Source organism: Molothrus aeneus, chromosome 3 (genome assembly GCF_037042795.1).
Source record: "Molothrus aeneus isolate 106 chromosome 3, BPBGC_Maene_1.0, whole genome shotgun sequence".
NCBI classification, from domain to species: Eukaryota; Metazoa; Chordata; class Aves; order Passeriformes; family Icteridae; genus Molothrus; species Molothrus aeneus.
Genome location: NC_089648.1, coordinates 49,634,591 through 49,658,756, shown reverse-complemented (window position 1 = coordinate 49,658,756; position 24,166 = coordinate 49,634,591). Strand labels below are relative to the sequence as shown.

The 24,166-nt window shown below is 35.8% G+C and overlaps 1 protein-coding gene across 10 annotated transcripts in view; it reads left to right on the top strand.

The window, feature by feature from the left end:
* REPS1 (RALBP1 associated Eps domain containing 1) overlaps window positions 1–23,702 on the top strand; it is a 64,750-nt gene extending 41,048 nt beyond the window's left edge. For 2 of the 10 annotated variants that reach the window (XM_066546891.1, XM_066546884.1), the window contains exons 9-20: window positions 226–365; window positions 4,979–5,059; window positions 8,053–8,140; window positions 8,949–9,050; window positions 11,218–11,290; window positions 13,539–13,657; window positions 14,419–14,483; window positions 15,504–15,689; window positions 16,881–16,976; window positions 17,580–17,728; window positions 19,166–19,271; window positions 20,343–23,702. In XM_066546891.1, coding sequence (XP_066402988.1) covers window positions 226–365; window positions 4,979–5,059; window positions 8,053–8,140; window positions 8,949–9,050; window positions 11,218–11,290; window positions 13,539–13,657; window positions 14,419–14,483; window positions 15,504–15,689; window positions 16,881–16,976; window positions 17,580–17,728; window positions 19,166–19,271; window positions 20,343–20,411 — 1,274 coding nt within the window. In that variant the 3' untranslated portion in view covers window positions 20,412–23,702. The remainder of the gene's footprint in view (window positions 1–225; window positions 366–4,978; window positions 5,060–8,052; window positions 8,141–8,948; window positions 9,051–11,217; window positions 11,291–13,538; window positions 13,658–14,418; window positions 14,484–15,503; window positions 15,690–16,880; window positions 16,977–17,579; window positions 17,729–19,165; window positions 19,272–20,342) is intronic. The other 8 variants (XM_066546890.1, XM_066546889.1, XM_066546888.1 and 5 more) reach the window with 8 other exon arrangements.
* The last annotated feature ends 464 nt before the right edge of the window (window positions 23,703–24,166 follow it).

Here is a 24,166-nt window from a genome sequence, read left to right as displayed (position 1 = left end):
ATCTTCAAAGTCTGATTTTCAGAAACATCCTTAAAATAAGAGTAGTACCTGATAAACAGTTTTTAACAGTATTTAACTTAATGAGAGGTCTTGGGTTTTTGAGTTTTATCTGCTGCTAAATATTTCTTGAAAAAGATTAAAATAAAGGGTACTTTGCACTTTCCATGAGATGTGAACAACTCTTCTAAAAGTAAACTGAATGCAGTTTATGATTTTTGTTCATAGTGATTCCTGTCGTTTCAGAAGTTGGGGAACAGACTGGTGAGGTAGGTTACTCTGGCTCTCCAGCAGAAGCACCTCCAAGCAAGTCTCCATCAATGCCATCCCTAAACCAGACCTGGCCAGAATTGAATCAGAGCAGTGAGGTCAGCACTTTTATCTAAGAGTTACTCCACTGCCAGTTAATAAGTAAATTGTGTATGTGTCCATAATTTGTCATAAGTGAATTGCTGATCACAAATCATGAAACAGTTAGCAGGACAATAGACACAAGAAGGTTCTGTGTTGAAATGAAAAAAAAAAAGTTTTCATTCTGGTTTTTCTATCTCATTGTGAGATACTATTTAAAATGTTATTAATGGTAATTAAGTTTTATATTAATCACAAAATTTATCTCATAATATGTTTTGCACATGTTGAATGAATTCTTAATTTTTTCATTTAGGGCATGTTTTTGGTTGGAGTTTTTTGTTACCTCTGAAGAACTTTTTTTAGCAGATACTTTGGCTAAACTACAGAATAAGTTTCTGACAGATCTGGACATTGAGACTTATTTCTGGAGGTCATTTTAGCCTGAAATATCACCAGTAATGTAGAGAAGTCATGACCCTGTTTCAGAAGCAGAGATTCAGAGTAGAATCTGAAGCCAGCCATTGGCTAAATTTATTTAAATCTTAAATTTTTACTGTTACGTACTTCTGTTTCATCATACTTGAGCATATATATTTGCTATATAAGCAGTCTTCTGCAGTAGAGCTGTATTTTGTCAAAATTTGAAAGTGAAGTTAGCAAGCAGTATTTTTTATATTATTTTTTCCCCACAAATGTCCTTTGCTTAGAAGGCCTGTAAGGGATTGATTCCTCGATTTTTCTTGTTGCTTTGTTTTTACATTTTTGCCTCTGACTTAGAATAAACCAATGTTTTAAGAGCTACTTCTGATCTGCAAATGAGTTTCTGACTGGAGCCATATACAAAGATGATGTAGGCTTACTTTTCATTATGAGAGGGGAAAAAACAATGAAATTATTTTTGGAAAACTATTTTTGATAATCTGGGTATCAATAAAAATTGAAAACTTGTTTTAACATGTAAGATAGTTCTGTCAGTAGCTGAGTATTGCCTTCTATTAAAAGAGCTTTTTGTGGTTCTTTTTCTTTGTTAGACTTCAAGTGAATAGGAAATTGATATTAAAATATTTAGACAAACCAATTGAAAATCAGCATGAAGCAGAAAAGAAGCACATTTTTAGGATTAAAGTTAGGAGCAGAGGAAACTTCCTTCATTCCTCAGCAGGGAAGGACTTTATAAAGTCTGCTGTTCCTTGTAAAGGCGAGTGCTAGCCTCATAGTCTCATCCTTACCAAATTAAAAATGTTGGAAATTATTTAGTGATTCTTAGTTGTTCTGTTTGACAGAGTGATTCAGACTGCTGGTAGGAAGCTATGTTTTAAGAGGGAGGTGGAGCAGATTCATTCAGTTGTTGCTAAAAAGCTGTAAATGTCTGCATCTCTATTAAAATTTGCCCAGATACATTCCCTTGTGTTTTCAATAAAGATTTAATAAACTAATCATTTTGTACCTGCATCATAATTGAACATATTCCTTCAGTGTCTAATGCAACTCAAACATATTGAATAGGGCAATTCCACTAGTGGAACAAAGTGAATCACAATTTTGTCAGCCAGAATCTTGACTTACGAAACTGACTATCCATTCACATAAGGTGGCATTTTCTTTTTCAAAGTCTACTATAGCTTAAGAGGTTTGGAAAAGTTCTCACAGTAGCTATACTACTGGATACTAACTATACTAAAATAAGAGTTGAACTAAATGTTTAGTTTTTTGTTCTAACCCAAAGGAATTTCTGATTTTTCAGATGTGTTGCTGTGCATGTTTCTTTCTTCTCAGCATTTTCTTTTCAGCATGAATCAGGTCAAAGTCCTCAAGGTTTTAATTCCATGAAAAAAATTCTGGTATTGCTGCAGGCCCCAGTCTAATTGTTTCCTCTTTCAACCGCTTATAAGTGTCATCAACAAATGAATTGCTTGTAAAAGCTCTGTCTCTCTGTATTATCTGTCATTCCAGGCAGTCTCATCTTGTTAGTCTCAAAGCTGTTGGTTGCTCTGTTCTTTCTAGTTGATTTATAGAATCTAGTTGCCAGGCCCACTTACTGGAGGCTCCCAGGTATAGACCAAGGCATCAGTTAAAAACTTCAGAATAAAGAGCAACATGAAAATCTGCCTAACTTTGGATATACTACATGCTTCACATTCTCATCTCTTCACTCATCACTTCTTTCTCACTTCAGATGTCTTTTCCATCCAAGTCTCAAGGCTGAGGACTTAGTTTTCAAAGCTTAAAATAATAGAAAAACCTACTACAAATTTTTTATGGAAAACTGTCGAGTGTCATGCAGCTGTCATACTAGCTTTAACACAGATAGGGAGATTTGCTTTTAGTTCACAACTGTTATACCTTGTTTCAAATATCTTGGTGTTCTATTCATAATGGTTTAGGTTGCTGTGAGTTTTAGTTTCTAGTAATTAACCTTTTGAAAGTAATTTAAGAACATTTTTGCAGTCGGACAGGACACATACTTCAGCTTTAGCTAGCATGATTTTTACCCTGTCAATGCTTTTAATTTGCAAAGTTGGAGATGCAGTCCAGTAGATTCTCAATATATTTAGCTTTCTTTTAACTGGGGGATTAGCAGTAGCTGGCTTCTGGTAGTATTTCAGGATGGAGCACAACAGCATATTTCCTAGAGCAGGTGTTGGTGTTTATCTGTCTGTGTCTAGCTAGGAAGCCCAAGGACAAGTAATAAAGGTACCTGTAGTTGGGCTTCAGAGCAGGGTCGTAAGAGAGAGTAAGCATCCATCTGTAACAAATAATATTTTGCCATTTATCTTAACTGTAACATGAGTGCTGTGTGCCCTATGGAATTTTTGGAACAATTAACAATATTTCTGTAATCAAATGGTCTGTTTGCCAGTCTCACTAGTAACTGGGAAGCCACTGGCCAAATCAAGTTCAAAAGGGTAGTGGTAGACCTAAGATAAATATTAATATGTTTCATGAAAATGAGCAGCTGTGCAAATGCAAGAGGCCAAATCAGGAGAAAGGCTGGCAGAACTTGGCAGTTAAATTTCTGACTTAGTAAAAACTGGCTCACTAACAGGTTTGTAGAGCTCCAAACTACTTGCAATGCTGCCTCTTCATGAAGGGGTGGAGTGACACGGAGATGAACTGTTTAGTGCAGCAAGTGTTAAACAGGGACACAGCAGCTGGGAATCCTTACTAAAAAGGTTTTGGTAGGTTCTGTCCATGAAGAGGGTAGTTTTGTGTTAAAACAAATACAAACAAACAAAACCCTCAAAGCAACAGAAAACCACAACAAAAAACAACCAGAAAAAATACCCACCCCCAGTATGTATAGAATTCCATAATGTTTGCCCTCATTTAAAGAAATGGGGAGATAAAGCTCTTTCTGTACAAGAAGTTTTACCAAACATGACAGCAATTACAAATTTAGTTAATATTTTTCTGAATTTCATTTCATGTGATTGCAAACAGTTATTTAGGAATTTCCTTAAGAAGTTATTTCTGAAATAACTGTTTTAGACTTGGTTCACATACAGGCTGTTCACTGAATATAATTTGCTGTAGAAGAGAACACGAGATTAGGTTGGCTAACACCATATCGTTTGTCCTGTGTCTTCTGGGATCATTTAGATTGATTTACCTATAGAGATGGTATGACACTGAATTTTTTGAGTTGGAAAGGACCCACAAGGGTCATAGAGCCCAACACCCAAGTTGTTTCCACAACTATAATAAACATATTTTTTATTGAATTTTCTGAGCACTAAAAATTTTGTGGTTTTAATTTTTGAAATTTGTATTTGTAGTGTTTGAGACTTGCTTAATATTTACTTGTTATTTTACCAAACAGGTTTAGCATTCTTGTTGTGATTTTTTTAATCTGGTTTCCAGATCACAGACTAATTTTATGTACTTCGATACTTTGTTGATCCAGTTGTGGCTATAACTTGACTCAGTTTGCATGAGGATTCTTGACAGCTGTGTATTGATACAGCATGCCTATATCTTATAAAATTGTTCAGAGATTGACTTATTTGCTTTTAGCAATCAACAGTCTGTTTGGATTTAATTCTTTGCCTTGTCAGTGATTTAGACTTGTGGAAATGCTCTTTTACGGCGTAGAATCACTTCTCGGGGGTTGCACTGGCAAGCTAAGGTGGTGTGATTGGAGTACTCTGCTCAGTGTTCATTTGTCTGGGATTTTGTAAGAAAATCAGCATTTACTAAATAGATTTGAAACTTGGCATCTACAAAGCTGAGGAATCTTTCTGTGGATTTTACGACTACAAATGCACACAATGTGTCTCTGATTTTTATCTCTAAATTATATGAACAACTTAAGCAGTTCTTTTACTTGTATGATGTTCATTGGCAAGTGTGAACTCTGAAGGTACTTCTGGGTTGCCTGTGCACCTGTATCTTCATTATAAAATGTGAATATAAAGATTAATATTGACAGATAACAAACTTGGTTCCACAGCAATCTCAGAAATAGAAGTACTTAATATATCTATTAGTGTGCTTCTCAAGTGAAGTACTCTCCTGTGCAAATATGGTTCTTTCCAGTGCAACCTCTGAACTACTATGCTAAATCTCCTCAGTGATCTTTTACTCTCATCTTCCTCATCATGCTGACTTCTCTCCTCTGTCTGTTCAGCAGTGGGAGACATTTAGCGAACGCTCTTCAAGCTCACAAACTCTGACCCAATTTGATTCTAACATTGCACCAGCTGATCCTGTAAGTCAATCACTTAGCTTGCTTGTTTGAAATTAATTTTATTAACACTGAATTTCCATTCATTGTATTTACCTGTTATGCATGATTCCATAGACTGCTTTTTGGGGAATGGTGGCAAATAACTTGGTGGCTTATTTTCAGAATATCAGTTTTCTAGTACTGCTCATGTATAATCTCTGATTGCAAAGAATGCTTTTTCCTGTTGATTTTGACCTAATACCACACTTCTGTCATAATCTGTCATGCACAAAGAATTTAAACATAATGTTTTTTTGAAAAAATGTGCAAGTTGGTGCAAGGGCCACTCCCTATGATAAACAAGTTCTGTTGTAGATTTTGTCTTCAGTGTTGTTTTGGGGTTTTTTTGAGTTGCAGAGCCTGATTTGCACAAAAACAGTGCCAACTTCTGTGAAAAAAAAGCTGCTGTGCTTTTATGGGTGTGGTATTTCATATTCCAAATGTTTTTACAAAGTTACTTATTAATAAGGCTTTTAGTATCTCTCCAGCTAAACCTGTGGTTTTCTAAGGGTTTACTCAGTGAGGAGTGTTCTGAAGGATTATGTAGTTAAATATCTTGCCAAGTTTGGGAGCCAGAAATACACTACAGTGTTTCAAGTTCTGCTGGTTTTAAGCTTTACACCATGTGACATTAAAGCAGTTCTGAAATGCATTAGAAATGCAGTATTTAGCTGCTGCTTTCATCCTGCTTTTTTTACAGACTTAATTAGCACCAAGTGTCCATTTTAATTAATTACAGTGTTGGTGTCCATTTGATTGTGTAGCGATGTAATAGGTGCACATAATACACATTTAACTGTTTTTAGTATTAAACCTGTGTTTTTAGTATAAAACCTAGTATTTTTAGTATTAAAATACTAAAACCTGTGTTTTTAGTATTAAACCTGTTCTGAAAAGATGGAATACATAAATATGCATAGATTTTTCAATACATCAGCACTCCAGTCTCGAAGTTAACACTGATGTTCATGTAGAAATAGCATTTCTAGATGCCGAAAGCTAGCTAGAATTTAAAGTGCACTGTTCCCCATGCTCAGAATTAACCTTTAATAAACATTCAAAACAAGTGAAAATGTCCTACTTAAAGCAAAAATCAGCCCTCTTTCATCTGAGATGGTTTTTGTTTTAAATACACTGTATTTTTATGTTTTAATGAGGTAAACATGATGTAAATTAGTTCATAGTTGTTACTGCTTGACTATCACTGTCTTGTTTCTGCAGTAAGACAGTAATTTATTTTCACACATAATTAGCAGATGACAGAAACCTGAGCTTTGAATGTTTTCATATGTTGATAATCTGAAAAGTAGAGCAGTGATGGTATATGAAATACTCTTATATAGAGTACATGTTTGTGTGTATGTATATAGAGAAATTCACTGGGAATGCAAAATTTTTTTATGGCTGATCACATTCTTGAGTTTCTTGAAATGCTTATAGTTTAGAAAAGAATGGTGAGCATCTTTGATACTTGCTGGGGTAACAGACTTTGGGGTTAGAGTCTTTGTTTTCAATATTAAAATAAGAACAAATGATGACAAATGTTCAGTTAGCTGAAGGCAGACATTTTGTTTTTAGCAGTTTCTCTAGTGATGCATAGAAATGATTTATGGAACAACTGGTTCCCCAGAGGAGAGAAAACCAGCTTTCTTGAGCAGTCGTTAATAACTATCTAAGGAGTAAATTCACAGACCAGGCATTTTTAAGTTGGAAAAGTAGCTGCTTTGGAGGTAAAACATAAGTGGAAAGAGTAAAACAGTGCATCTATCCCTTAGTATGGGAGCACAATATGCGTTTTTTAAGTCAAAGTGGGTAACATGTTGTTTTATGTAAAATTTGGTTAATGTTGTAAATTAATGCAATATATAAAATTCATTTAACTATTTGAGGCATGACTTCTGTACAGCTGCACATTAGAGTACAGCAGAGGTCTGAAGCAGCCACAGTAAAAGTGATCTTTGCATGATAATCTCATTACAGAGGGAAGAAAAAGCAGTATATTTTAAAGTGGTAACTATTCCTAAAAGCTTCCTGCAACAAAAGTGTTTGAGCTGTGACTAGAAAGTGTTTTTGCTTGCAAAAAGGGTAGTGAATGTAATTGAAATAGTTTCAGAAAATACCGATGTAGATGTATTACACCTAGTGCAATTGATCTACTTGAGTAGTCAGAACAGATTAAATTTCTGGTACAAAGGTAGTTTTGAAATTTCTTGTTATTTCTAGGATAAATATAATATAATCTGAGGGTGTTCTTGTGCCCACCCATTCATATATTCTGAATATGGATGACAGTAGAAAACTTCAGACAGCCTTGGCCCTATTTTTAGGCTGCTTCTGAGTCTTGAGATTATTTTTTAAGCTGTCTGCAGTCAGTGTTCAAACTAAATGGAAAGGATTGTCTATAAAACACTTTAAACAGAGCCCCTTGTCTGAATGACTAATGCCTAAGTGTAGGGCCAGTGCCTGTCTAGAGGTATACTCCATAGAGCTTATTATACTGATGTTTAAAAGATTTTTGCTATTTTAAAGTCTCCAGAAAATGTCTGAAATTTCTACAAAGTACCTATTTCATTGAGCATTACTCATACTATTTAGGGAGGCCATTATTTTATGAGGCATTACAAGTAAAGCTGAGAAGTCAGGGTTTAAGTTGTTTTGGGTTTTTGGTTTTTTTTTAAGAAGTGCTCAAAGTACCAGATGTGTGATGTGCTAGAAATGGTGGAAAGCTGGTAAAATTCAGGTCCTACTTGCAGTTATCTATAGAAACATGTTCTAGTGCCATTTTAAGTAGCTAAGTTAACATTACAGAGCCTACAGCTTAGAGAGCCTTGGTTTTCTGGGTATATTCAATTCCCTGGAACTGTGCAAATAAGCTAAATCTGTGAAATTTTGTTTAGAATTAACATTGCACATGCTGTCAGAGACTCATTAGAGTGATTTAAGCTAGGTTAACATAACTGTGATCTCTTCCACAGGACACTGCAATTGTGCACCCAGTTCCTATAAGAATGACTCCAAGCAAAATCCACATGCAGGAAATGGAGCTTAAAAGAACTGGAAGTGGTAGGACATTTTCTCTTGCTAATTTGGGAAGTTTCATACAGTTAGAGTTGGTCTTACTTCTTTGAATGTACTTACTTTTCTCCTTCACCAAGGATGAATAAATCTGAAGTTGTAATGACCATCATTACTGAGTTAAGAATTGCTGTTCAGATAAGTGCAGAGCTTGAATTGGCCATTTGCTACACTGAGGATTTTACTATCTCTAGCAGAATGTTTCTTGGGGAGTAGTTCAGCATCATTATAAAGATTGGATTTGGACCTGCAGGTGAATGTCTAGGTTTCCTTGTTAGATACTGAAGGAAACTGGAGATGGAGGTCATAACCTGCATTCATAAAGCTTGTTCTTTTGTGGTCAGAGATACTGCATTTATTATTTTGAAACGTGAAAGCATTTGGGAATATTGGCAGACCTTTTTTTTATTCTGGTCAATAATAAGCAAGATGATTTGATAAATTTTCTTAAAGGAATGGGGCGGGGGGGGAGGTCTTAGTTTTCAGTTTTGTGCCGGTAGTTCCTAAAGTCATGGAACTCACACAGAGTCTTCTGCATAGGAGAATAAATAGTATCGACAGCACACTTCTTTTAACATTTCCTTGGCCTTGAAAACAGCTGAAAATTCACAGTTCTTAATGCTGAGGAATTGGTGTTTTGCATTGTAATAGTCTTATTTCTGAGTTAAAATACACCAATTTTAGTCTTGAGTGCAGCACTCTAGATAAGGGCAGAAAGCCAGTGTAAAGCTTTGGCACCAGAAATAAAGGCTAGTTGGAATAAGTTCATTTATCTAGATTTTTTTTTCCCCTCTAGATCATGCTAACCCTACTAGTCCACTACTTGTGAAACCATCAGATCTCCCAGAAGAAAATAAAATTAGTTCATCTGTAAAATTTACATCTGGAAATACAGTTAGTAAGTATCAAAGTGCTTTCTGGTCTCATTTCTTACATTGCAAAAAATGTAGATCTGATATATCCCTCAGTGAATGAAAGCTAGCTGGATAGTAGCAGCTCTAAAATGAGATAAAATTATCCTAAGCACAGAAACATTTCTGATATAAAGTATGTATTAGAAGTAGTAATTAAGAAAGTTCTACTGATGTCACTGGAGTTGTTTTCCTACCCTGTGTGCTCAAAAAAATTCATTTTTGTCAGCTCTTTTCCATCTTGCTGTTTTGTCTTTTAATCCTAGAATGAAAAATTCAATGTAGATAAAGCGGAATACTCTAAGTAGCGTTTGATTGTTCTTCCTCAGAACCACGTAACGTGTTTTCTAAAGAGTGAAAATGTGTTGACCACAATTTCCAGGCAATTCTCATCTGGTTTAGCTACTAAGCAAATCCTACAGACTTCTATGTTCCATTTTAAATGCAGCTTTTCAACTGTTTATTTCCTTCTAATAGCCTTTTCAATTTCTAGTATCTTCTGTGCCCAAAGCATGTTGCATTATGTTGATTTGATTAGTCCACTTGTCCAATATTGGAGAGGTCCAAGATTATATGTTGCCTGAAAGAATTTCTGGAGTCTTTCTGAGATTCTTTTTTTTTGTTTTCTTCAAGTCAGGAACTTTTCTTCAGTAAAAATAAAGTTTCAAGAAGTCATTATTTTAAATCCTTTGCATTATTGACACCAGAAGTATTTTGATTGGTTTGTAATACAGGAGGAATTCAGAAAATACCATCTTGCAATATGTTTTGTTTTTCTCCTGAGCTCTGTTTTAGTGGCACTCTTCGTTCTGACCAGTGTCCTGACTGTGTCTGAGTTTTACTTTTCAATCAGAGTTCTGTTTTTATTAAGAAGTTTTCTAATGCAAAAGAATAAGCAAACATCACCTTTTAATTTGGAACTAGTGCTGTATGCAGAATCAAAGTTCAAGAGCCTTTTGGTGCTCCCTTTTCCTTATGAGTGCAGCCTAATCTTTTAATCTTTAATAGAGTGTTTTTCCCTGAGAGGAAGAACATGGTGAAATAAAACAAACCACATTGCAGTGTAAGATATAAGCACTATGTAGTACCTGCAGTGTTAAAGAGAAAAGGTATAAAAAATGTAACAGGTAAGAATGTGCCTTGTTGATCAGGAAAGTCATCTCTGCAGGATTCTTATTTCTAAGGCCTGGTTGATGTGTCTTACCACTTTTGAAAACTTCAGTGTCCTAGAAGGTTAAAATAAACCTTTGAGAGCAGGTAATTCAGAAAAATCTTGATGTTTTTGAGTACAATTTTCCTCTTCACTGGTAACAAATAATTTGAGTCCCTTTGCTCCAGTGACTTCCACCTTGAACTTTGATTTACCTGGTGCTCTAGAATAATCCCTTGTGATAAGTTATCCTGAGGTCAATTTTTCTATCTACATTCATTCCATATAAATCTCGTGACTTTTGTAATGCTCCTCGTTTCTGAGCTAAAAGCCCTCAAGCTTTGCAGCGCTTCTAAGGGTAAGGGTGTCCTTGAGAATCTGTCTATGATGCTTTAATAGCATCTTTCATTTCTGTAGGTTTCCTTAATCAGAAGCTGAAAGTTTTAGAAAATATTCAGTCCAAAACAAGGTTGACCACCAGACTTGGAGGTACAGAAGTTACAGCAGTAGCAAAGCGGCTGCATTAATCTGTGTTCTGTACATACCCATTCCTTTTTCTGATTTCTAAGGTCTCTAAGTCTTCAGCACCTCTAAAATCAGGCATGTTCTACTCCTTGCTTTTTTTTCCTTGGATGTCCCTTACTCTTGTTCATTAGATTGTTGAAGTGATGGAATGTCAAGTGTTTAAAAATTACTGTTTGTAAAACTTAAGTTTTGTATTTTAAATACAACATTACTGTCATTGTTTATTCTCAGTACGTGCCAGTAGTAGCCAAGAACTGATAGTGTTCAGTGAGTGGAGTTGGTTCATATTGTGTCCTTCAATTGTTCAGACTTGAGGATTTTGAATCCTGACCAGATGATACCTTACAGGGAAGCAATACAAGGACATACGCCTTTTTTGTAACAAAAGAAATTGGATATTTGAAATTACTGGTTACTTCTGTCTGTTAGGGTATGCTAATGATGCAAAGCAAATATGAAATTGTACTTTCTTTTCCCAGCAGATGGTTACAGCAGTTCAGACTCTTACACTTCAGATCCGGAGCAAATGGGAAATGCTGTAACACGGCAACGGTCAGTAGAGCGCCTGAAAAAAAACCAAGTAAAAGGTGTTTAAAAAGCCTGTTCTCAGCTCCTGGTTATTTGACAACTAGGTTATAAAATGGTGGCAAAACAGATTCCTAACTTTAACACTCAGGAATCTAGAAACAGTCTGTTTTCTAATGCATTAACAATACATGTTGCTTTCATTAGTGTGTAAAGTGAAAATTAAAAAAGGAAAGTTGTCTAAAAATTTGTTTGAGATTGGCCAGTCAAGTGCTCCGTGTGAAGCTCCACATTCAGTCAGAATCTTAATAATTTCCCCTTAAACACAAAGGAATGTAAGCACATGAGACTATGCTGTTACTTGAAACCAATTTTTTGTATTTTTAAAAATACCCATTTAGGCATTATTGGAGAAGAACCTTATGACACCATAGCCTAAAAGAAGAATTAAGCACACTTTAGGAATACTATGGCAGTAACTCCATCTCTTCTAATAATGGACTTTAAAAGGGCAGTCAAATGCCCAATGTAAACTAAGGGTTTGGAGAAAGCTACGCAAGCACAAAACCAACAACTGCATCATTTCACATAAGAGAATGTGCTGTACTAGCTGGTGCTAGTTGTTCCCAGTAAATCTGCCTAAATAGGATTAAAACCAGCTACACCATTAACTATCTTACAATCAGTTTCAGAGGTAAGTTTCAAAACAAAAATAATTATAGCAAAGAAAGATTTCCATTTGCCTGTCAGTACAGCAACTTGAAAGATTCTTTCCTGCATTGTTACTTAATGGAAAATGTGACTCTGTCATGCTTTTGCACTATCAACATGATGGTTTCAACGTGTTCTTTTACTCTTTGACTTTGGATTAGATTCTCTTGCTGAACTTGTGTAGATGAGGGAAGCTTTCTGATGAGTTCCCACATTATGGCACAGGGAGCTTCTGTCCTGGCCTGGTAGTTGTGGCAGTATGCACACAGGAAATTTGTTGTCCCACTTACTCTTTTACTTTCTTCCACTGGCACCTCTTCTACCCATTGCAATTTTGTAGAGATGACATTGTACTTAATCCTACCATTAGTCAAGACTACATTTTAGTATTTTCACATAGCAAAAACTGACAAGGCTGTGTCAGATAATGATACTTTGAAATTCTCCTTAAACCACTTTCTCCCATTTTTAATTCCATTTGTGTTTTTTTTTTTACTGTACTAGCTAGAGGGATGACCCAAGGAGTCAGTATGATTAGATTTTATTTTCATCAGCTGGAGAGTTACACAGTATTACAGAAGCATTGCCATAGAGAATATATTAAGAAAATCAGCTTTTCTATTGTGATAACTCAGTTTTGTGTCTGGACTTAAACATTCAGCAATTCCAGGTTTCGTGTGAAACTTGGGTAGCCTTTACCTCTCCAAGTTTACATTTTACAGTAGTTATAGAAGAATGTTGCAGAGGCCAGTCATAGAAAAGATTATATCACAAGTTAAATAAGAAAGCAGCTATATTCAGGTCAGCAATTCAATAGATCTGTCTTGTTCACAGTAGGCTAGTTAGGAAGCTTCTGCAAACTGATTTTAAAAGGAAGTTGTACAAAAATTCTATATACAATAAATCCCACTTAAATGGCACTTATTGCAGTAATTTATCCTTCTATCCTTTCTGCATGTGTTCTGTATGAATTTGCAACAGATATCCACTAGATGGTGATCCTACCTAAGAATGAGTCAAAATTTCTGAAGATTCTGCCAAGTATATAGATTTGGAAAATTTCAGGAAGAGAATTAAATTGCTGTCTCATACACTGAGATACTTCTTGGGCTCAATATACATGGAGGCAGGTCCAACAGAAACCCAATATTCTTCTTTAAGGAAATTGAACTTGACCCATTTAACCAAAACAGGATGTTGACTGCATCTTAAAAACTATAGTGACTATCATTTGGATGGAATTACCATATTTATCATTCTCTGTTCCTGAGCTATAATTGTTTCAGATATGCATCAAGCTGTTGGTTTCCCAAAGATAAATTACATGTGATAATATAAGAGTAATTTGAATAAAGGATATTTAAGTAAATTGAAATATAAAAACAGTTTTAAAATCAAAGAATACTGGAAGTTTAAAACTAATATGGCAGTCTTGAAAATCAATGGCAAGCGGGGTTTTACCTCTGTCAAACTTGGTTTTTTAATTGTATGCTTTAAAGAACTTTTGATTTTTAGTTCTGTTGTAGCCACCTAAAATCACTACAGAAGCTTATGTGTTTTGCAGATCACATTCAGGAACATCTCCAGATAACACTGCACCACCACCACCCCCTCCAAGGCCTCATGCTTCTCATTCTCGGTCGTCATCTTTAGATATGAACAGATCCTTTTCAGTTACCCCAGGTAGATATGCTGTGTTCTCAATGTGAATTATTTTTCAGCACATGTGTTCCTGAAGCAGACAATGCTTTTTTCTCTGAGGAATGATTTAGAATATTGGTTTTTAAAGCACCACTTCTGAATAAAAAAAGTTGCAAATGTTGTCATCGTTACTGTATTGTTTTTATTAAAATTTATATTGTACTTCACTTAAGTAGCTAATTTAAAAGTCAATTCTGAATTCTGGCATTGTAGCTTTTTGGATGAATGTGGGAAACAAAATCAGGAAAGAATATTCTGGTTGTATATCCACATCCAATCAATTGCATATGCCAGTAAATTTTCAAGGGGAGTCTTTTTGGAATCACCTGTATTAAAGATGGGTATTTAGTATTTGATGTCAGAGGAAATTATTAAAGTCACTTCTGCTGCTCTGCTTAAGGATTTTTATTGGACTTCTGACTTATCAGTACTTTTAAATTCAGGTTCACAAAGTATGAGAAAATCCTCAGAACTTGTAATGAGGGTAAAAAAATCCCAAAGACTAAGATCCTAAAACCAGAAGAATATGACAATGTCTGTACAAGATCCATGTTGTGATTAATCCTGGTTTTGTCAGTCTGGCAATTTGAAAGGAGGTGACATTATAATTATGAGCCCAGATATGACAAGTGGCAAATATGAGGCACAATGCAATGTTTCTTCATATTGACAATTAAGGAAATTTGATAGCCCTGTAATGTACAAAATAACAGTCTTGGCCAAATGTGGTGCATCTTTTACAGGACAGCAACAGGCTGGAGTTGTTGCCTATCCGCCTGCAGTGCCTCCAAGACCACAGCCTTCACAGGTGATGTCACTTCTGAAAAATTATATTCTAACTTGGTGCATTATTTTTATGTAACTTGAGTTTTAATATATCTCTTAAATGAGTATCATTGCTTGATATATTTTTGAAAGCACCAGGATGTGAATGATGGCTAGAATACACCCAAATGTTAGTACTTCCTAAGTAAAAAAATGCTTCTAGTGGAACCATGGGTGGGGATTAAGGCAGATACTGAGGAATGAGTGGCTCTAGAGCTTTGAATTGTGGGAAAGAGAGAAAAGTTATCCTTTCACATTTCATTGTCTATTCCTGTATAGTGCATAGGCCATAACAAAGATTGTGAGAGCCATTTTCCAAAGTTTTGCAAAATAAAGGTTTGCCTTCCATTTGTCTGGCACAGGGCAGAGCTTTATGTAATATGCCTGCCCCCAAAAGGATTCCACTTCTTGTCAGAGATTTGGTGATCTTTGCAGTTGCAGTCTGAGTGATATCAGTTAGCTGATTTGGTAGAAAGCACATCTTGAAAAAGTTTTTTCTTTGTCTTATCTAGCTGAATCCTTCAACTGCTGTGCAGATCTGACATGGAGCAGATAAAATTGCTTTTCAATTGTTTCTCACCAGCAGCTACTTGTTAGAATCTGAGTTACTAGCAGCAGAAGTCAGTCAGTGATTTAGAAATCGTCTACAAGGATTCAAAAATTATCTGAAGGGATGAAGGGAGTATACAAGGACAGACATATTCCACACAGTGATTACATAAGCATGTTTCCCTGTGAAACTAGACTGAAAGTCTGTATCAAGCCCCCAGACAGCAGAAATATCTGTTGTTGAATGAGTCTAGCTAGTGCTACATTACATCCCTCTTTGGTCTTATTTCCTGGATAGTAGCATATCTGAACTTCTATTCTCTTAAGTATTTCTTCATGCATGTCTTGCCTGAGATGCATGTTGTCCTACTGATAGTATGTAAATTTTTGTCCACTAAAAAGGCAAATAATCCTTAACATTCTGTCCCTAAATATTTTTGTTATTTTATTGCAGGGCACAGGTCCTCATGTGCATCGCTCAGTGGATGCTGATGGCCTAATAGCTCATAGCAGTACCTCACCCCAACAAATACCAGAGCAGCCAAATTTTGCAGATTTCAGCCAGTTTGAGGCATTTGCTCTTTCAGGTGTAAACAAAGAGGAAGAAGATGAAATTGAAACACACTCAGAAGCCTTGCAGGTGAGTAGAAGATCTTATTGATTGCTCTAATACCACCAACAATTATGAGACTCTGTTAAAACCTATTTCTGCTGTTCTCTGTCAGTGATGTGTTGTTTGTTGGGTTTTTTGTTCTGTTTTGGTTTTTTATGATGTCTCAATCCATTGCTAGAAAGCAATTACATTGCACACTGCTGCACTTATTTAGTAATTGCTACTCACCTAGGCAGAAGGAATTCTTTTCGTCTCAGCTCTTGATTGTAATTTAAAAGATTTTTGTGCTTATTAGCATACGTGGGCACAAACATAATTGTGTTGGTAATACACATAATTTGAGACTTAGCACAGGCAAAACCTTTCTTCTGCTCATTCTTGCCAGTCTTCCAAATGACTTGCTGGTAATTTTTAAATAATGTCTTAAAAAAGACATGCCTTAATAAAGGAGATGACTGTCATGTATTGTAAACATCTGCTAAAATTCCATTAATTTGCTTTTCTTCGAAGTCATTGGACAAACAGCTGAAGTGAATAGACCTCTGGCATCCTTCTATCATTAAAGATGTTTACAAAAACTTGTTTCCTACGACAGACATAGGACTGGAAAGCTGGGAAGCATTAATGTCATTGCTAGCTGCTATTGCAGAAACTACTTCATGTTCTCCTTTGATAATTTGTAGCTTTTATCTAGATTGTAAGTTCTCTGTGACACTTCTTCATCCTTGCTTGCAAAAGTCCCTGTGGCGCTTTAAAGCTCTCCCAGCTGTCAGCAGCATGGTCTTGCTTCACTTGTTCAGCAAGGTCAGTGACGTAGCCCCATCTGAGCACTCTCCATGTACCTCATTGCAAAACCAGCTATGCCAGCTTAAACTGCCTCTGCAAACTGCTTAACTTAAGCTTGCTGATTGTTTTGCATTGAGGTGGATGTGGAACAGTCACATTTTGTTCCATTGGAGGGATTAACCTTTGGCAGTGACAAATAGATAATAGTGGCACTGTAATAGCAGAAACAGCAGTTTGTGATCAGGCCACAGCCTCTTTTGTGCCTCATGACATTGGACTTATGTTTCTAAAAGAGAATTGAACTAGAATTTTAGGTGTTAACTGTATTCATGTATCAGAACACAGCATACTTGTTTTTATTCCAACTATTCCCAGATGAAGTATATGTTTAGAAGTAGGTTTCTAAATGCAATATATATTATATTCCTTTAGGTTGAAAAGCCTTCTGATTCTGCAAGTTCCCTTAGAGTTGCCAAAGCAGATGGAAGAGTTGAAGACAAAGCACCTGCAAATGTCCCCAGTAGTGCGGTATGCAAAGTACCCTTGGAACAAAGCACAGTAGTCTGATATATATGAAATTAAATGTTTGTTTTGATTTGCAACAGCAGCTTTATATGCGTCCACCTGAACCCAGTTTTCTAAGCCCAAGAGGTGCTTCAAATAGGCATGTGTATGGTGAATTTTTGCAGCAGATGATGATGATTAGATTTATTCTTGAGACAGCAGAAAAGATACTTGTAAGTTTTCAAATTTTTGAAACAGATCAAAATGTTTAGTGCAGAACTTGATTAACAGTAGCTTTTTATTTGGTTACAGACATATAATTAGTGGGGGGAAGGTGTGCTCTGCATTGCTGTGTGTTTGCAGTACTCAGTTGTACTGTGCTGTTTCTGCTTGCACACTTCTTTGTCACTGTGAAGCAACTTACTTGCTTTTCACCACATGGTAGGATTTAGTAGTTCGGGTTTTTTTCCAGACCAAATGAGAATGCAGTTAGATGTCCATCAGAAAATACCTGATGGGTTGTAAATTCAGTTGCCTCAGTAACTGAATATGAAACACAAGCTACCAGGTTATAATCTAAATAAAATGTAGTTTGAGAGAATTAATAGGCTGTGTTTTCCTCTTCAGGGTAAAGGCACTACCCCACTTGCTCCACCACCGAAGCCTATTCGTAGAAGATTAAAATCAGAAGATGAGCTAAGACCTGAAGCTGAGGAACATACACAGAAAACAGGTGTCATAGCTGCTGTTCTTGCTTCACAGCCATCTATTCCTAGGTAACCCAAGAAGTATATAAATACATCTGTTACTGGAAAGTTTACATTTAAACAGCATACACACTTTCTGTTCCAGGAGTTGCAAACAATTTCAGTGTGTTTAATTTAGATTAATTCAATGATTTAAGAAGTTTTTGGTTTTTAAAGATGGTCATCCCAAAGCTGCTACTGTTGGGAGACTTTTAAGAGATTTTGAATTTTGGAGTGTGAACTCTTTTTAACTTCTGCAAGTATGTTGGAAATAAGTGGTGGAAGTACTAAGATGTAGAGTTTAATTTTAAATGGTTTCTATGAACAGTCCAAAATGTGCAGTCTGTGTGTCCTAGCATGAAAATAGTCTATTGCAGTAGTTACTTGGAGGTAAATGAATGTGGTATGCTGTGTTGGGCCTTCAGAAAGTTGATAATGACAAGTTTTTAAAATGCGCTGTGTGCTCTTTGATTGAAACCAACTCTATGTGCATATATAAAACATAGATATCTGTGTTTCTATGCAAACAAACATGGTTAACCAAGCCAGACAGAAGCGGAAACATGTAACAGTATAACAAGTAAAAAAATTTTGAAAAGAGGATTCGTACTAATATTTTCCCTACTCGTCTCACTAGCCCTGTTCTCCCCCAACCCCCTAGGTGACCCAGAAAACTTTACCCCAGCCAACCCCCTAGTCACTCCTCCTCACATCAAACCCGAATGATAGTTCCTATTTGCTTACGCCATCCTCCGATCCATCCCAAACAAACTAGGAGGCGTACTAGCCCTAGCCGCCTCAATCCTCGTCCTCTTCCTCACTGCACTACTACATACATCAAAACTGCGATCAGTAACCTTCCGCCCCCTATCACAAATCCTGTTCTGAACCCTAGTTGCCAACATCCTCATCCTAACCTGAGTGGGCAGCCAGCCAGTAGAACAATGGCTGAAACCATTCATCATCATTGGCCAACTAGCCTCATTCACATACTTCACAATCATCCTAGTTTTATTCCCCCTTGCGGCCGCCCTAGAAAACAAACTACTCAAACTTTAATTAACTCTAATAGTTTATAAAAACATTGGTCTTGTAAGCCAAAGATTGAAGACTAAATCCCTTCTTAGAGTTACCCCCTCCCCCCCACCTCAGGAAGAAAGGACTCAAACCCTTCTCTCCAACTCCCAAAGCTGGCATTTTTAACTAAACTACTTCCTGACCCTCCCAGTAAACAGCTCGAATCGCCCCCTGAGACAACCCCCGCACAAGCTCCAACACCACAAACAAAGTCAACAACAACCATCACCCCCCAATCAAAAGACAGACAGAAGCAGAAACATGTAACAGTATAACAAGTAAAAAAATTTTGAAAAGAGGATTCTGCTCACTTAAAGAAGGGGGACTATAAGTGAGATGTTCAGCTAAGTGGCAAAATTACTTATTACAGTACTTCTGATATCTTCTCAGATCAGTGGGGAAAGACAAGAAAGCAATTCAGGCATCAATCAGACGTAACAAGGAAACCAACACTGTATTGGCCAGATTGAACAGTGAACTACAGCAGCAACTAAAGGTAAGGCTTTACTCTTTGTCTGTGTAAGAGAAGAGCTTCAGAGAGCAAGATGTTAGTGATGCACAGTAACAGGCATCTCTGCAATCCACTGATAAATATAGTCAAGGATATTGACATGAAATATTTAGCTATTTTTGTAGATCATAGAATATACTTATTTGTGGCAAGCTTTGTGAAATTACAAATCACACTTTTGCTGCTACAACACATATTTTTCAATGTATTGATCTGCTTTTAGCTACACTAAAATTTTACCTCACATTATCAATACTAGGTTACCTGTTGTCATCATCACATACTTTAAAAGCAGTACTGAGAAGGGCAGCTGAAGTGGTTTGTGTTCTTCTGAAGGAAAAGCAAGCCTTAAAGTCTTAATAAAATTATAAGTCATAAATATTTTTAAACAAATACAATAATCTGAAATACAAAACTTGCAGTTTAATAATTAGTGCAACAATAGTAATTTGTTTATCTAGGTCAGCTGTCATTGTTTTGAGCTATCTGTAGGCATCAGCTTAATGTCTTTCGCCTGCCATCTTTCTTACCTAAGATATCTAATTTTAACTATGAAGATCATTTTTAAAAATATCTTAAATGAAAACATGAATTAATAAGATACTGTCTAGAATGGAAGTTAGGTGATTTTAAAAACTCAAGCCTGAATTTCACTTGTTACTGTTCATGAGAATCAATGTACATAAAATTCACATAGAGGAAAAACCAGGGGCAAAAACTGAGTTTTCCAATAGTCTTAATTCAGGTGAGAGCTTACCTCTGTAACATTTTAGACTTAATTTGAAAATATTATAGTTGGGTTTGCATCTGGTTACAAGTTTGGGTTTGGGTGCTTTGAAAGAAAGGAAAAAATACTTGGCATCACCTGTGAGCAAAGTACTGATTTCCAATGATAAGTAATTACCATCCAGGCAATCTTCTATTAAGTGTCTAGGAGGAGTTATCAGGAGTCCAGAATATAAGTTAGTTTTCAAACTGAAGCAGATTTTGATTGCATGAGGAAATTTTCAGTACTCATTCCCTGTGGACTGTCAGTAGAAAATCTTTCTTTTGTAGGATGTTCTTGAAGAGAGAATCTCCCTGGAAGTCCAACTGGAACAACTTCGACCCTTCTCTCACCTCTAAGCCTACTGCCGTTAACTGTGAATTTACTAATTTTGAAAGGGGTATTGGTTTCAAGGCCTATTTAAATATCCATGCATCTAGCTCAATGCACTCTATTCTACATTAAATGTTGTGGTTCTGTTTTGTCGATTTGTCCACTTTTGTATTTTAAATATTTTAATTTCAGTACAGAAAGAAAAAAAAAAAACAACTACTTTTTCCTTGAATGTGACACTGCCTCTCACATCTTTCTCGGTGGGCATCCGTGATCTTTGTTGGACTTGAGTTTGCAGAGTTTGTCACCAAAATTGCCAACTGGAATTTTTTCATAGTTTTTTCTTTCCTGTTGAAACATCTTTGCAGAAGAAGGTTGCTAATCAGTTGATTTTAACCTTTAAGCACATAAACTCTTCATTCACTATGGCATTTATTTTTTTGTGCCAGAAAAGAGACAAACTACTAATGTGTCATCAGCCAATGTTACTTCCCAAGCTGCCTTTCACAATTGGAAATTGTTCACAATTCTAGAAAGCCTGCCTCTTTGCAATTCCCCAGCTTACTCAGGTTGGAAGAGTTCTTGCAGGCTGTTTGCCATATCAACTGGATTGGATGTTGTGATTTTTGTTGCATACATTACAGAGTATGTAACCACAGATTGCCAGGTGTTCACATTTTATCCATTCATGATCCTGATTCAGCCGCATGCGTAGAAGCATTTATGGCACAATTGGTAGTCTATCAAACAGGTCTTCTTTAGTTCTCCCTTTTGTGAAAAGAGTTGGGTGTAGGTCCCAAACATTAATTGCACATTATCTAAGCACCATCTGTCATTGCATGTCTCACATGTTACCTTTTAATAGCAGATCACATCCACCAGTCTTCACTATAACAAATTGTATTGTCAAGTAATGTGTCAACACCTCCATAAACTTCTAATTCCCAGCAAAAAAAAAAAAAAAAACAAAAAATGAACAGTTTTGCTTCTTAGGAATTCTGGGGTACCTTCTGTCATCTTGTTTCCAGGCCTTACTTCTCTGGCATATAGACAGGCTTCACTATTAACAGAGTTCCTTGAGTGTATCTTGCTCTTCAGGTTGATGTACTGTATTAGGATTTGTTGTATATTGTACGATACACACATTTTGATCTCATATGTAAATTTGCATTAATTGCTGACTAACAGCAGGTATTCTATTTAATGGCTTCTTCTGGCTGTGGGATCATAGATGTTTAACTGCATGGATGTATCTCTGCAGAATCAGAACTAGCAATTGTGTGATTTTTACACCAATAAAACAGCACAATATTTTAATTTTGTTGATTCATCTTTACCTGGGAATTGAAACTCATTCAAATAAGGGGGAGGGTTTTATTACAGGTTTGCAGGTAATTTCTTGTAATTTTGTGGCATGTTCAAGAAGTGATTGATTGTAATCTTTTGGCCATTTTCTTCCCTCATTTTTAGCTGTTGATCAGAAGTGATTCTCTTGGTAATCTGTGGCTATACTCCTTTTGTATCCTCCTGTGAGAAAATTTAATACAAATGTAATTTCTATAAAGTAAATGTTAGTATTGACTTGGGTCAAATATATTTATAGTTCTTTAGGCTTAATATCTGGTTTGATTTCCTCAAAAACTTCCTTTAAAAATTAAAATCATCCTCTGTTAGCAGTCCTTAAATCACTGTCTCACTTCTGTGCATAAATTAAATACGCTTAACATCTGCTTCCCTTCCAAAAGGATAGGTCAAGTCAGATTTACCACTGGTTATGCTGTTACGGTGAAAAATAAGTATTTCTCTTTGGACTGGATAATTAGGGTGAATTTTTACTACTATAACTTTTTCAAATGTCATGGAAGTGTTGCAGATGGTTTATATATATAATCTAAAGCAAAATTCTCTGGTTTGAAAGGATGTCATAGTTGCATGAAATATGGTAGTTTCTGTTTGCATGTAAAGGGATTAAGAAATGATAGCTAAATGGTCACAAAGGTGACATATAAATATTATTTAAAGTGCAAGGCTTTGACTTCAGAAAACTATATATGAATAGGGAAATGTTAAGAAAAACCCAGCAAAACAAATGACCCTCCCCAGTGTAAACTAAAACTTTAAAGTTGATGGACTGATCACTTCTATTATAACTGACAAGTAGGAGGAACAGAGTGGGAAAACATTTTTCCCTTTTTTAAAAAGCGGGAAAAGGAGTCACTGCAGTTAAAGAATGTTGATCTTTTGAACCAACTGTATCTTGTCCATAGTTTATTTTAAAATTTAAAATACATTTTTAAAATAGCACTATTTTCATATTAGTATTTAAGTATTAAGCCTGTGTTTATAGCAACAGGATTCTTAAATCAGAATTTAACATTTTAAGCTTAAATGTAAAAAGCCTTTTACATTCAAATGTTACATGTACATATGAATTTCTCTAACATCCATATCTTCCTAATAGAATGACAAGTTATTGTCTAAAGTGAAGAACTTTGGCAATCTGAACTTTTTTGTGTCTTGCCAACAAATCTATTTTTAAGAATTTTTGTGGATTACTTTTAATGCATCATTCTGTACATTTTAAACCAGTTTTTCATGATCAGAAGACCTTCTAACTGAAAAACTACTTAATGTCTTAAGAACATCACTGCCAATGATGTTCAGAAGTTACCTCATTTAGTAATGTAACCCAACTTTAATCCCTTACGAAATTATCTCCCTGTCTTTCTCATTTCTTTGATCTTGATCCAGCTACTTAATGCATTCTTTTGTATGAACTTAGATTGTAAGCTCTTTGGGGCAAGGAATTATGTACAGTACAAAAGAGGTGCTCTCTCTATTGCAAGTATAAATGTAGACTACTAAATAGTATGGAGTGTGATTGATGTACCCAGCTGGGATGGATGGACAGCAGCAGACCTTTCTGAAACACCGGGAGAATGTTTTTCTCTGGACTTTGTCATTGGAAGAATGTCTCTTCTTCTTTGTGTTTCTTTTGTGTCTCCTAATAATGTGCCTCTTTCTTCATTCCACCTGCTTTGGAGTTGCTTTTTTCTCCATTCATTGCCTATCTTAGGACTGCAGAGAAGATTTCCAAAATGCAAAGGTAAAAAGCTGAAAAGCCACTTTGTTTTGAGCAGTATTCTAAGTCTATCCAATGTAAGCGAGTATTTTTTTTGTACTTCACATGCACCTCATTTTCTTTGCAATTGTGATGAACTAGATTATCTCATATTACTGAAAATGTCTTATGTGGGATAAACAAAGTTGAGGTTATAAAAACTTAAAACTAAAGAAAATAAATGTGCAGCATTGTTTCTTGTGTGACATGTCTCTGTCCCTTATGGATAGAGTGTGCTGTGTTTCTCTACATTTAGGGCAGAGTTGAGAATTACTCTTCTGATTTCAGCTGTGCAGTTTGTCTCTAAATGTCACTTTATGGGTGGCCTGGCCTTAATCACTTTTTCCTAAAATGGTAAAAAATAGTAAATCATTGTCTCCTGACTCCCAGCTCATTCTAGTCTTAGTTTCTAGTGGAATGTAGTTTCATGAAATTGCAATGTGTTGCAAAAGCACCTTACTTCAAAGTGAGTAATAACAATGCAGTTCTTACTCTGTGGGGAAGATGAAAAAACAACTTGTTTATTTTTAATATATTTGCATGCTTATGCAGCATGCTTCTCTTGCCACGTATATTGATGTACCAATCTTTGATCATACAGCTGTCGAGAGGAAAACACATGAAAACCAAGGACTTCATTATCTAAAAACAAAAAAAAAA